The 13,844-nt window shown below is 45.3% G+C and overlaps 1 protein-coding gene and 1 long non-coding RNA gene across 4 annotated transcripts in view; one reads left to right on the top strand and one right to left on the bottom strand.

Moving 5' to 3' along the window:
* The window catches only part of LOC143804728 (uncharacterized), a 51,734-nt gene extending 49,431 nt beyond the window's left edge, over positions 1 to 2,303 (top strand). Inside the window, exon 4 of the long non-coding RNA XR_013221081.1 lies at positions 2,197 to 2,303. This is a non-coding gene — a long non-coding RNA (uncharacterized LOC143804728). The remainder of the gene's footprint in view (positions 1 to 2,196) is intronic.
* The window catches only part of RGS17 (regulator of G protein signaling 17), a 205,223-nt gene that overhangs the window by 17,190 nt on the left and 174,189 nt on the right, over positions 1 to 13,844 (bottom strand). For all 3 annotated transcript variants that reach the window (XM_077283117.1, XM_077283116.1, XM_077283118.1), the window contains one exon: positions 2,110 to 2,344. In XM_077283117.1, the coding sequence (XP_077139232.1) occupies positions 2,110 to 2,344 (235 nt within the window). The remainder of the gene's footprint in view (positions 1 to 2,109; positions 2,345 to 13,844) is intronic.

Below are 13,844 nucleotides of genomic sequence, written 5' to 3'. Positions count from 1 at the left end.
GCCTAATAAGCTACAGAGCTGATGCACAAAAAAATAGCCTCCACTGTCCCTGCAAAAAAAAAGGTGGTGTTGGACAGTGGAAATCGCTACAGCACAAGCAGTTTGGGGGTTAATCTTCCCTCCCTAACTATATCCCTTCTTCTGATGAAGCTGCAGCAACCTCTCCCTATGCTAAGCTCGGCAGAAGTAAGATGGCGGTCAGCGTGCACGCCCCTTTATACCCCCTGTGATGCCGCAGAAAGCAAGCCAATCACAATTCTCTAAGATGGTGGGGACCGAGACCTATGTCATCACGCTGCCCACACTCTGCGTCCTCCTTCATTGGCTGAAAAATGGTGAAAGCGTCATATGAAACGTGACTTTGGCGCGGAGATCTCCGACCTCATGGCCGATCCCACACTAGGGTCGGGTTTCATGAAACCCGACTTTGCCGAAAGTCGGCGATTTTTGAATTTGTCCGATCCGTTTCGCTCAACCCTAGCAGGGAATGATTGCGCTGTGAGGGTGAGATGTCGTGCTTCTGGAGGACAGTGACGTTAATTACGCTGCAGGGAAAATGGGGCTGCAAGGGGGAGATTTAGGGAGAACAGGAGGGAATGGTAAGGTGCAGGGGTGCAAATGGGGAAATCAGTATGAGGGAGATGTCATGTTGCAGAGATGGAGGGTACACATAGTGCTGTGAGAGGGAAATGTAGGGATGGATAGGAAGAAGTTGATGTCGAAGATGTAGAAAGAGTAAATGAAGACTTGGAAAACAAAAAGTGCAACAGGGTCTTATCCAGTATTAAAGAAAAAATAAAACAGATTGTGCTCATCTTGTAGGGTTATAATAGTCACAACTCCTTTTGTTAGCTTGTGGAGGGAGAAGGTTGCTGCGGATCCATAAAGAAAAATAGGATGTAGATAACTGGAAAAATGGATATAATGGTGCGGTGCTAATGTTACATCAGGCTATGAGAAGAGAATGAAATATATTTAAATTCGTTTTTATTTGTCAACGCTTTTCAAAGCATGCAGGACTTCTTCGTCAGGACAAACCACAATAATTAAGATACGATTATTGTCGTTTGTCCTGATGAAGAAGTTTTGTATGCTTTGAATTGCGTTGACAAATAAAAAACGCAGTTAAATATACTTCATTGTCTTCTCATAGCCTGGTGGAACATTGGCAGAGTGGCATTACATCCATTTTTTCACTTGTCTACAAAAATGTGAGAAGAAAATATGTTCTTGAGGACAAGAGGGCAATGGGATCAATGGTGGAGTTTGCAATTTAATAATGATCATACTACACCTTGCTGTGGATAACATAGAGAGAAGTTGAGGAATGGCAAATGTGGCTGTTTGTGGATGAGAATGAATGGACCCAGGTGCCTAATGAACCTAATTCTGGCTGTCTTACACTGGCTCTGTAGACCAGTGACTGTAACCCTTGCAGTTGGCACATGTGGTTCGTGGACCCACTGTGCTACGGGGCTGGGCTTGCCTGGGAGGGGCATAGCTAAGGAGCTACCTGGTGTTCACTGAAGCTCCTGAAGGTGAAGAAATGCTTAAGCTGCAGGTAGCTGCCAGGTACCACTCTCAGGTAGTCTCTGGTACCGCAGCTACCAATCCCAAGGGTCGAGTTCGCTGGATGGGGAGACATGGCAGGAGTCACCAGTGAGCAGGATTCAGAGACTTATAGAGAGTCCAGGTAACTTGGATCTCGGGGATAGGTTCTCGCAGATTATCAGGAAACGGTTCAGGTACCACCAATGTGGTTTCAGGGTTTGGATACCGCAGAAGTAGTTTTGGATTCAGGCACCACCGGAGTGGTTTCGGGTACAGGTACCGCAGGAGCGGTTTTGGATTCAGGTTCTGCCGGAGCGGTTTTAAGTTCAGGCACACACTATACTAGACTAATGGGACGACTTTTGATTTATGAAATAGAAATTAAAACTATGTTCTCCTTCTTTGGCTATTATTTTTTTTCCAAAAAGGAAATCTAGACAAGTTGGTTAAACACTAATTTTGACACAAAGTATACACATCTGTAAGTATTTTTGTATCACACTTTTAATTTTCCATGGATCATCAATGGAAGGGACTCAACTAACAAGAAGGACTTACCTCTTTTGGTGAAAGTAAGGAGATATAATCTTCATATATATTTCTAGCCTTTTCCTCAACTAATTTCTTGTTTTGTTCATTCTTTAGGTCTTCACATGCAAGCCAGAAAAGTAGATTTTCTTCACTGTATTCTGTGCGTAAAAATTCTCGGAAGAGATTTCTTCCTGCAGGACTCTTCATCATCTTGTCAAAATTGTGAGACCAAGTTAGAATTTCTTCCATGGTTGGAATTTGGCTGAAAGTCAGGATGTCTTATTAGTATACTCGTATGTGTATTCTGAACCAATTACAGTGATTGTTATACAGAGTGAATAGTTGTTTGACAAATGAAACCTTAAACAGACAGTACAAGTACTAGTGGGTGAACCAGGCTTGGACTAACATCATTTTATTATTATTTTTTTAAATTTATCAATAGTACACATTAAATAAGCAACTTTGCAATATATCTTATCACAGAAATCTTCATTGCTAAGCATGCCGAGATGAGGAGACTTAAAGCCGCAATGCTCCTCTGGGAAATATACTACTTATGAAAATTGTCTCTTCAGAGAGGAAGAGAACTAGAACTCTAGTGCCACCTATTGGAAGGTAGCAATCTTACAAGTCAATGTCAACCCTTTAATGAGCTTTGTCACATGACTTAGGATAATAGCCAAACCAGAATCTCAATTTGCAGACACTGTGTTTTTTGGTACTGCCCCTTATCAGTGCAAAGTGGAGATCTGGCATGGCTGTGTGAGAGGCGTCCGACCGATATCTCACACTTTGCACTGACGAGTGGCTATTATCCTAAGTCATGTGACAAGGCCCGTTAAAGGGTTGACATTGACTTGTAAGATTGCTACCTTCCAATAGATGGCACTAGAGTTCTAGTTCTCTTCCTCTCTGAAGAGACAATTTGCATAAGTAGCATATTTCCCAGTGGAGCATTGCGGCTTTAAGTCTCCTCATCTCGGCATGCTTAGCAATGTCAATCTCCGCAAGGAGAAACGATACTTCTTGGATATCTTCTCCTGGATTGAACATTCATCCTCAATTCAGGAGTAAAATCTGTGTTTGGAGAAGACATTACTGAGATAGATGACAGCTAGTGATTTTAAAATTCTATGAAAGGGGGTAGAGGAGGGGGGAGTTAGAAGCAGACACTTTATGAGCGCCAACTGATTTTTCCCAGAAATTGAGAATACTTTTTCAGCCTCTAACAGGATTTCTTCTAAGATTGCCCTGTTTTTAGCTGCATTCATCATCCCATCAACAACAGCAGGACAACGACCCTAAACATACTGATAGAGCTACAGTGGCTTGCAAAGGTATTCACCCTCTTGGCATTTTCTGTGATTTGCTACCTAACAACCTGAAATTTCACTGTTTTTGTAGAGTCTACATCAGTTCTTGTAAGGAACGTGCCTACAAATGTGAATATTTGGTTTTCTTGTTATTGTGAAGGAAACAACAAATAGGACAACATAAATGATAACTTCAGTGTGCATAACTATTCACATTCTTAAAGTCAGTACTTTGTAAAAACCTTATTTTGCAGCAATTACAACTGTAAATCGCTTTGGATAAGTCTCTATGAGCTTTCCACATCTTGTAACTGGGATTTTTGCTCATTCCTCAAGGCAAGACCTCTCCAGCTCCTTCAAGTTAGATGGATTACTCTGATGGACAGCAACCTTCAAGCCTGACCACAGATTCTTAATTGGATTAAGGTCTGTGCTTTGAGTATTACTTTAGCAGTATATTTTGGGTCATTGCCTTGTTGAAAGGTGAACCTCTGTCCCAGTCTTAAATCACTGACATAAAATACCACGATGAGGAAGGTGCTCACTGTAATGATTCAAGGTGCTCAGGAGAAAAATAGGAATATATAGAAAAAACTCCGGCACACTCTAAATAATGAATTTCAAGATTTCAAAGTTTATTTTCCATTATAATAAGAAAAATAGGGTTTCAGAAATTGTGAATAAATGCATATATCTTCAGTACATTTGATTTGGACACATATGATTCTTTTCTCAATGTTTCGGCTAGAAAAACGCCTTTTTCAAGAGATTAAATGTCCTTTTATGGGTATGAAGAGCCTGGTAAGGAAACCCACTTAAGCAGAAATGTCTCACTGGGATACGGTGTCCGTAGCGGAGGACCGGGGAGCCGAGACCATTATGTGGAATGTGCCTTCCACATAATGGTCTCGGCTCCCCGGTCCTCCGCTACGGACACCGTATCCCAGTGAGACATTTCTGCTTAAGTGGGTTTCCTTACCAGGCTCTTCATACCCATAAAAGGACATTTAATCTCTTGAAAAAGGCGTTTTTCTAGCCGAAACGTTGAGAAAAGAATCATATGTGTCCAAATCAAATGTACTGAAGATATATGCATTTATTCACAATTTCTGAAACCCTATTTTTCTTATTATAATGGAAAATAAACTTTGAAATCTTGAAATTCATTATTTAGAGTGTGCCGGAGTTTTTTCTATATATTAAATCACTGACAAACTGAAACAGTTTTTGCTCAAGAATATCCCTGTATTTAACACCATCCATCTTCCCCTTGACTTGGACCATTTTTCTGTCCCTGCTACCGAAAAACATCCCCCCAGCATGATGTTGCCACCACCACGTTTATCTTGATGGCCAAAAAGTTCATGACCACAGCACCTTCCTTCATACTTTTGGGAAGTCTCCCACATGTCTTTTTGCAAACACAGAACGAGCTTTAGAATTTTTGTGTGTAAGTTAAGGTTTTTTTGTGGCCACTTTTTCATAAAGGCCACCTCTATGGAGTGTACCGCTTATTGTGGTCACATGGTCAGATACTCCAGTCTCTGCTTGGGAACTCTGGAACTCTTTCAGGATTACCTTTGGTCTCTATGTTGCCTCTCTGATAAACACCCTCCTCTCCTGGGCTGAGAGTTTTAGTGGGCGGCCCTCACTTGGCAGATTTGTTGTGGAACCATGTTTTTATAAGCCAACCATGACTTGTGCTTCTCAACATCTTTGTCCCTGACTTGTTTGGAGATCTCCTTGGTCTTCATGGTGTTGCTAGGTTAGTGGTGCCTGTGGTCTATCAGAAAAGGTGTGTATTTCATGACAGACCCTGTGACACTTAGATTGCACACAGGTGGACTTTTAGGGGCTTCATAGCAAAAGGGGTGAATTCTTATGCACATGCCAATTTTTAGTTATTTGATCAAGTAAATATCATTTATGCCTATATTTTCCTCATTTCATTTCACCAACTTAAACTACTTAGTCCTGATACACCACATATAAATCGGACTACAAAAATGTTTAAATACAGGTTCTAATGTACCAAAATAGGTAAAAAGCCAAGGGAGTGAATACTATCACAAGCCACTGTACAATAGAATGGTTGAGATCAAAGCATATTCATGTGTGTGAATGGCTCAATCAAATTCCAGACCTAAATCCCATTCAGAATCTATGACAAGACATGAAAATTGCTGTTCATAAAGGTATCAATCCAATCTCACTAAGCTAGAGCAAGTGTGCACAGAAGAATGGACAAAAATGTCAGACTCTAAATCTTTAACCCCTTCCCATCATGCGCCGTACATTGACTGCTCTGCGAGAGCTGCGTTCCCACAAACAGCAGCACATATACTGCGGCACGATCGCCGCGGCGATTGGGAGCAGGTGTCAGATATATATGACACCCCACATCAACGTCCACGATCGGGGCTAGCGCCGATCGTGGGCATTTAACCCCTCTGATGCTGCTGTTAGTAGTGACAGTGACATAGAGGAGAACTGCGCAGGGAATAAGTTCTTTGCGAACTTCCATCAGGACAACGCGATACGAGCATTGTCCTGATGGTCTACATGGAAGCCCACGGTGGCAAGATGGCCGCGGGGTCCTTCAGGGTCTTGCAGGGAAGGTGGCTTGTGAGTGCCTGCTGGGAGCGATCTGACGCCAAACAGTGATGTCCCAGGATGAGACAATGTAAAAAAGTAAAAAAAAATATTAAAAAGTGCATCCAAATGTAGTGCGATTGCTATCCAATTGCAATGTGATTTTAACATGAGCTTTTACATAGAGCAATTCTCTATGTCATTTAAACATCATTTTCAAAGGAAATATTCATCATATATAAAAGATAGATAGATAGATAGATAGATAGATAGATAGATAGATAGATAGATAGATAGATAGATAGATAGATAGATAGATTCAAGGTTTGGTGTTTGCCTGTGGAAGCTTTTCTGCACCAGGACTCTTTATCTGCTTTTTGTGCTGCTCTAATCTACCTTTAGATAGATATATAGATAGATAGATAGATAGATAAAATAAAAGGCGGCAATTCATAAGCCGGGAACAGTAAAATCACAGAGAGACAGGTTAGAATAGAATAGATAGAATAGATATATACACATACGATACATACAGTAGATATATAGATGTCAGTGACACACACACATATATATACAGTACAGAGCAAAAGTTTGGACACCTTCTCATTTAAAGATTTTTCTGTATTTTCATGACTATGAAAATTGTAAATTCACACTGAAGGCATCAAAACTATGAGTTAACACATGTGGAATTATATACTTAACAAAAAAGTGTGAACTGAAAATATGTCTTATATTCTAGGTTCTTCAAAGTAGCCACCTTTTGCTTTAATGACTGCTTTGCATACTCTTGGCATGCTCTTGATGAGCTTCAAGAGGTAGTCACCGGAAATGGTTTTCACTTCACAGGTGTGCCCTGACAGGTTTAATAAGTGGGATTTCTTGCCTTATAAATGGGGCTGGGACCATCAGTTGTGTTGTGCAGAAGTCTGGTGGATACACAGCTGATAGTCCTACTGAATAGACTGTTAGAATTTGTATTATGGCAGGAAAAAAGCAGCTAAGTAAAGAAAAACAAGTGGCCATCATTACTTTAAGAAATGAAGGTCAGTCAGTCCGAAAAATTGGGAAAATTTTGAAAGTGTCCCCAAGTGCAGTTGCAAAAACCATCAAGCGCTACAAAGAAACTGGCTCACATGAGGACCGCCCCAGGAAATGAAGACTAAGGCTAGGGTCACATTGCGTTAGGGCAATCCGTTTAGCGCTAAGCGCTAGCAGATTGCGCTAACGCAATGTCTTTTTCGGGGTCGCGTTAAACGTCCCCGGTAGCGCAGATCCCCGATCTGCGAGAGCGGGGAATGGACCTCGGGCGCGCCGCGGACGCTGCAAGCAGCGTCCGAGGCGCGCTGCAAAAGACCGGCACATCGCTAGCGCATGCCGAAAATGACACGCGCTAGCAAGGCGCTTTAACATTGCCGGCAATGGGAGCGCTAACGGACGCGTTGCACGGCGTTAATTTCCCCGTGCAACGCTGTCCGTTAGCGCTCAACCATAAACGCAATGTGACCCTAGCCTAAGAGTCACCTCTGCTTCTGAGGATAAGTTTATCTGAGTCACCAGCTTTAGAAATCGCAGGTTAACAGCAGCTCAGATTAGAGGCCAGGTCAATGCCAAACACAGTTCTAGCAGCAGACACATCTCTACAACAACTGTCAAGAGGAGACTTTGTGCAGCAAGCCTTCATGGTAAAATAGCTGCTAGGAAACCACTGCTAAGGACAGGCAACAAGTAGAAGAGACTTGTTTGGGCTAAAGAACACAAGAAATGGACATTAGACCAGTGGAAATCTGTGCTTTGGTCTGATGAATCCAAATTTGAGATCTTTGGTTCCAACCACCGTGTCTTTGTGCGATGCAGAAAAGGTGAACGGATGGACTCTACATGCCTGGTTCCCACCGTGAAGCATGGAGGAGGAGGTGTGATGGTGTGCGGGTACTTTGCTGGTGACACTGTTGGGGATTTATTCAAAATTGAAGGCATACTGAACCAGTATTTTGATGCCTTCAGTGTGAATTTACAATTTTCATAGTCATGAAAATACAGAAAAATCTTTAAATGAGAAGGTGTGTCCAAAATTTTGCTCTGTACTGTATATTGTTAGGGTTAGCGGAACGCACCGAAAAAAAAAAAAAAAATATATATATATATATATATATATATATATGAGACAGTAGGTGCGTTCACAACCCGAGGTCCACCGTGCAGGAGAGAAACCTGCTGCTAGTAACAGGCGGTATAAGCGAACTCTTACTTTACAGATTCGCTAGGAAAAGAGAACGCCGTGCCCTGTTAACCTCACAGGAGATCACAGCTACCTAATAGAGCCAACAGTGGTCATGCAGTCAGAATGGCACACAAGCAACTCCTCTCCGGTGGAGATGGAATTCTAATAGCTATACGCTAGCCCTGAATCCACATACACAAAAACTCATCAGAAGTGCCGGTATTCTAGGGGCTTATTTCAGCCAAATCCTGACCACGTACAACCATGACCACACTGGCGCTGAGCCCATAACATAGGTTTGATAATAGAGCATGCAAACCTTTTATAGTTTTAGCACTCAAGGACCTTACTACTGGTCCAACAGGAACCGCTTCAGGACCTGCACATGTGACCCCCGACCTCCAATGGGAGGTCGTCCCGTGGGCATGCCCAGTATGGGAAAAGCAGACTTAGTCCCAGAAAGATCTGCTCGCTGCTGATCAGCGCTGGCTACAAAGGCAGAGCCTGGAAGAACAGTAGTAACCAGTCACCCAGTATCAGCCTGAGTCAGACTCTTGGACCGACGTCTCCTCTGAGCAGGCTCCATTGTAGCTGGAGAGGATTGGGAGACCGCAGCAGAGATGGTTCGAGATTCCCCCTGTGCAGAGGCGGGAACTCGACACAATTAGCGAGGTGCAAACTTAGTGGACTCAACTCGCAGCCTGATGTTACGGGCGGAGAGCCACACTAAGTCGCCAGGAGCAAAGGTCAGAGCAGGGCGCCGATGTGCATCGGCGGAGGACCTCATTCTCTCCTTGGAGGCCCGGATGGCATCCTGAGTGCGGTCCCAAATGTCCCGTGCCTCCACAGCCCAGTCTGCCACCCTGGAATCGGCAGAAAACACGGGCATAGGCACAGGAACCCGAGGATGCTAGCCGTAATTAAGGAGGAAAGGAGTCTGACCAGTGGAGTCGGCTACGGCGTTGTTAAGCACAAACTCCGCACACGGTAGCAAGGATGCCCAGTCATCCTGCCTGGCAGAAACAAAATGTCGTAGATATGTGACCAGGGTCTGGTTGGCCCTCTCTACCAACCCATTCGTCTCGGGATGATATGCTGAGGAGGGATTCAACTCAATGCTGATTAGACGACAAAGCTCTCTCCAGAATTGAGACGCAAACTGGGGACCCCGGTTACTGGCAATTTTGTCCGGGATACCATGTAGGCGAAATATATGTTTGATAAACAACGCTGCCAGAGCCCGTGCAGAAGGTAGCCGTGGAAGAGGCACCAAGTGCACCATTTTGGAAAAATGGTCGGTGATCACTCAAATAATGGTGCAACTACGAGACTTGAGTAAGCCCACCACAAAATACATCCCGACCATCTCCCAGGGCCTGTCCGCCACCGGCACGGGGTGAAGCAACCCAGCTGGCCGTTGACGAGGAGACTTGTTCTTGGTGCACGAGAGACACGCCAGAACATAGTTTGCGACGTCACGGGCCATATGCGGCCACCAGTATGTCCTCGCCAGTAGCTCAGATGTCCTTTTGGTCCCAAAATGTCCACCCACCCTGGATGAGTGAGCCCATGAGAGAACCTCCGGATGCAAACTTGATGGTACAAAAGTCTTGTCCGGAGGCACAGACTCTAGTGAAACCAGGGCCACAGTTCTCAGGATCTCGGAAGGGACAATAAGCCGAGGCTCCTCTTCCTCCTCAGATGATACAATGAATGTTTTCTCCCCGGAAAGAAATTGGAGGGTGAAATAGAACTGGGAGAAGAACCAGCACCATCTGGCCTGGCGAGAATTTAACCGCTGGGCTGTCTGTAAATAGACCAAATTCTTGTGGTCTGTGAATACTTGGAAGGGAAAGCGAGTCCCCTCCAAAAGATGTCTCCACTCTGAGAAGGCCAACTTCATTGCTAGCAACTCCCTGTCTTGGAAAAGAAGCAAGGATGCTTCCGACCTTGAGCATCCTTTTGGAAGAGGACTGCTCCAGCACCAACGGATGAGACATCCACCTCCATTATAAATAGCTTATCTACATCGGGGTGATGTAGGATGGGAGTGCTAGCAAAGTGAGATTTAATAGAAGTGAAGGCCTTGGAGACCTTCTCAGACCACAATTTGGGATTTGCTCCCTTCTTGGTGAGGGCTACCAAGGGAGCTACCAAAGTTGAGAAATGAGGGATGAACTGGCGATAATAGTTAATGAACCCCATAAAGAGCTGCACCACTTTAAGACAATGGGGTTCTTGCCAGTCGATCACAGCCTGTAGTTTGGCAGGATCCATAGCCAATCCCTGGGCGGAGATGATATAGCCCAGGAAAGGTAAGGACTCCTGCGCAAACGCTCAGTTCTCCAACTTGGCGTAGAAGGAATTTGTTCGTAAGAGGTCGAAGACTCTGCAAACATCTCTCCGGTGGGAGTCAGTATCTGGAGAGTAGATGAGAATATCATCCAAATAGACTACGACCGAGGTGGAGAGCATATCCCGGAAGATATCATTTACAAAGTCTTGGAAAATGGCTGGAGCATTACAGAGCCCAAAGGGCATCACTAGATATTCATGGTGCCCATCCCTGGTGTTAAAAGCCATCTTCTATTCGTCCCCCTCACGGATGTGAATCAGGTTGTAAGCACCCCGCAGATCTAGTTTAGTAAATACCCTTGCTCCCCGAAGCCTATCAAAAAGCTCAGCTTTCAGGGGCAGGGGATACTTATTCTTAACGGTGATGGAGTTAAGACCACTGTAGTCTATGCATGGACGTAGTACCCCGTTCTTCTGCACAAAGAAGAACCCAACCACTGCAGGTGACACTGACCTTCTAATGAATCCTCTTGCCAGATTTTCCTGGATGTACTGTGACATTGCCTCCATCTCCGGGAGAGATAATAGATAGACTCGACCCTGGGGAGGCTCAGCACCAGGCAAGAGGTCAATAGGACAGTCATAGGGGCAGTGAGGCGGAAGGGTCTCCGCAGCCCTTTTGGAGAACACGCCGCATAGGGCCAATATTGCTCGGGGAGAGAGGATAGATCTGCGGGTACCTCAGTAGTAGCAACCTGAACGCTTTCCCTCTGACATCTACCCCCACAAGATTCACCCCATCCCAAAATTCTGCCTGTGGACCACTGGATATGAGGCGAGTGGTACCGTAGCCAAGGTATCCCTAACAGGACCTCATCAATTCCCTCAGGAATGACGAGCAGAGATATAATCTCCTGATGAGATGGCGACATAGACAGAGTAAAAGGGATGGTCTGGTGTGTTATCTGTGAGGGCAGTTTCGACCCATTCACCACTCGTACGGTTACTGGTTGAGCTAGCATTACCAGGAGTATTGCATGAAGTTGGGCGAAGGCAGAAGACATAAAATTGCCCTCCGCCCCAGAATCCACGCAGAGCTCTACCGAGTGAGTGAATGAGCCTATTGTAATTGTCCCCTTAAAGGACAATTTGGAGGCAAACGTCGCCATGTCTAGTGTACCTCCACCTACTACCATTAGACGCTGATGTTTCCTCGACCGCTGGGAACATCTGGTGGCAAGATGTCCTGACTGCTGACAAACATGGCAGACCTTGAGTGCACAAGCGGTCCGGGACTTAGATCCCGTATGTGACACTTCCATGGCCTCATGTGCCTCAGGGACCAGGACTGGAGATTCCAAAGGTTTGGCGAAGGTGGGAGCCAGCCGAAACCTCTGCCTACACTGGACCCGCTCTAACCTCCGCCCGTGAAAATGAAGGTCAATTCGAGTAGACACATCTATTAACTCCTCCAGTATGGTGGGAATCTCCCTAGAGGCCAGAGCGTCCTTCACGTGGTCAGCCAGCCTCCTCCAAAATATAGGGACAAGGGCTTTATCTGACCACTCCAGCTCAGATGCTAGGGTGTGGAAGTGGATGGCAAAATGTCTGACCAAGGACGAGCCCTGAGTGAATGCCAACAGTTGGAGCGCCGTATCATGGGTGACTCGAGGCCCTAAAAAGACCTGTTTCAGAGTGCTCAGGAACAGCGGAGCACTCTGCACCACATGATTGCCACGCTCCCACAGCAGCATAGCCCATTCCAACTCCCTGTCCGACAGGAGAGACATAATAAATACCACCTTTGCCTGCTCTGTGGGGAAACGTGCGTCCAGGAGCTCGAGGTGTATAGAGCACTGGCTCACGAAACCCCTACAAGATTTACTATCACCAGAAAAATTTTCTGGCAGCGGGAGGCGAGATAAAGTCTGAACAGGGGTGGCAGTGGACAAGGTTGCTGCAGCCACGCTAGCGGCCTGAACAGCAACTGCAGTAACATCCACAGCTGAGGTTGTACACTCAAGAGCTGCCAACCTACCCTCCAGCGGCTGGATGTACCACAAGGATTGCTGTTTGTCCGCCATTTACTAGCCAGACCCTGGCGCTAGTGTTCTGTTAGGGTTGGTGGAACGCACCGAATATATATATATATGAGACAGTAGGTGCGTTCGCAACCCAAGGTCCACCGTGCAGGAGAGAAACCTGCTGCTAGTAACAGGCGGTACTATATGGCGGTATAAGCGAACTCTGTTACTTCACAGATTCACTAGGAAAAGAGAACACCATGCCCTGTTAACCTCACAGATCACAGCTACCTAATAGAGCCTACAGTGGTCATGCAGTCAGAATAGCACACAAGCAACTCCTCTCCTGTGGAGCCAGAATTCTAACGGCTATATGCTAGCTCTGGATCCACATACACAAAAACTCCTCACCGGAGGTGCCGGTATTCTAGGGGCTTATTTCAGCCAAACCCTGACCACATACAACCATGACCACACTGGGGCTGAGCCCATAACAGGTTTGTTACTAGCCCATGGCTGTGTGGCCATGCGAACCTTTTATAGTTTTAGCACTCAAGGACCTTCCTAGTGGTCCAACAGGAACCGCTTCAGGACCTGCGCATGTGACCCCCACCTCCAATGGGAGGTCGTCCCGTGGGCATGCCCAGTATGGGAGAAGCAGGACTTAGTCCCAGAAAGATCTGCTCGCTGCTGATCAGCGCTGGCTACAAAGACAGAGCCTGGAAGAACAGTAGTAACCAGTCACCCAGTATCAGCCTGAGTCAGACTCTGGGACCGACTTCTCCGCTGAGCAGGCTCCACTATGGCTGGAGAGGAATGGGAGACCGCAGCGGAGATGGTTCAAGATTCCCCCTGTACAGAGGAGGGAACTCTACACCTAATATATATATATATATATATATATATATATATATATATATACATTGCTCAAAAAAATAAAGGGAACACTCGAATCCCACATCCTAGATATCACTGAATGAAATATTCTGGTTGCAAATCTTTATTCATTACATAGTGGAATGTGTTGAGAACAATAAGACCTAAAAATGATCAATGTAAATCACAATTAAAATCCCACGGAGGTCTGGAGTTGGAATGATGCTCAAAATCACAGTGGAAAATGAAGTTACAGGCTGATCCAACTTCAGTGGAAATGCCTCAAGACAAGGAAATGATGCTCAGTAGTGTGTGTGGCCTCCACATGCCTGTATGACCTCCATACAATGCCTGGGCATGCTCCTGATGAGGTGGCGGATGGTATCCAGAGGGATCTCCTCCCAGACCTGGACTAAAGCATCCACCAACTCTTGG

This window comes from Ranitomeya variabilis, chromosome 2 (assembly GCF_051348905.1).
Source record: "Ranitomeya variabilis isolate aRanVar5 chromosome 2, aRanVar5.hap1, whole genome shotgun sequence".
Classification (NCBI taxonomy): Eukaryota; Metazoa; Chordata; class Amphibia; order Anura; family Dendrobatidae; genus Ranitomeya; species Ranitomeya variabilis.
Note: the sequence above shows the minus strand (reverse complement) of the source record. Positions and strands in the feature narration are given on the sequence as shown.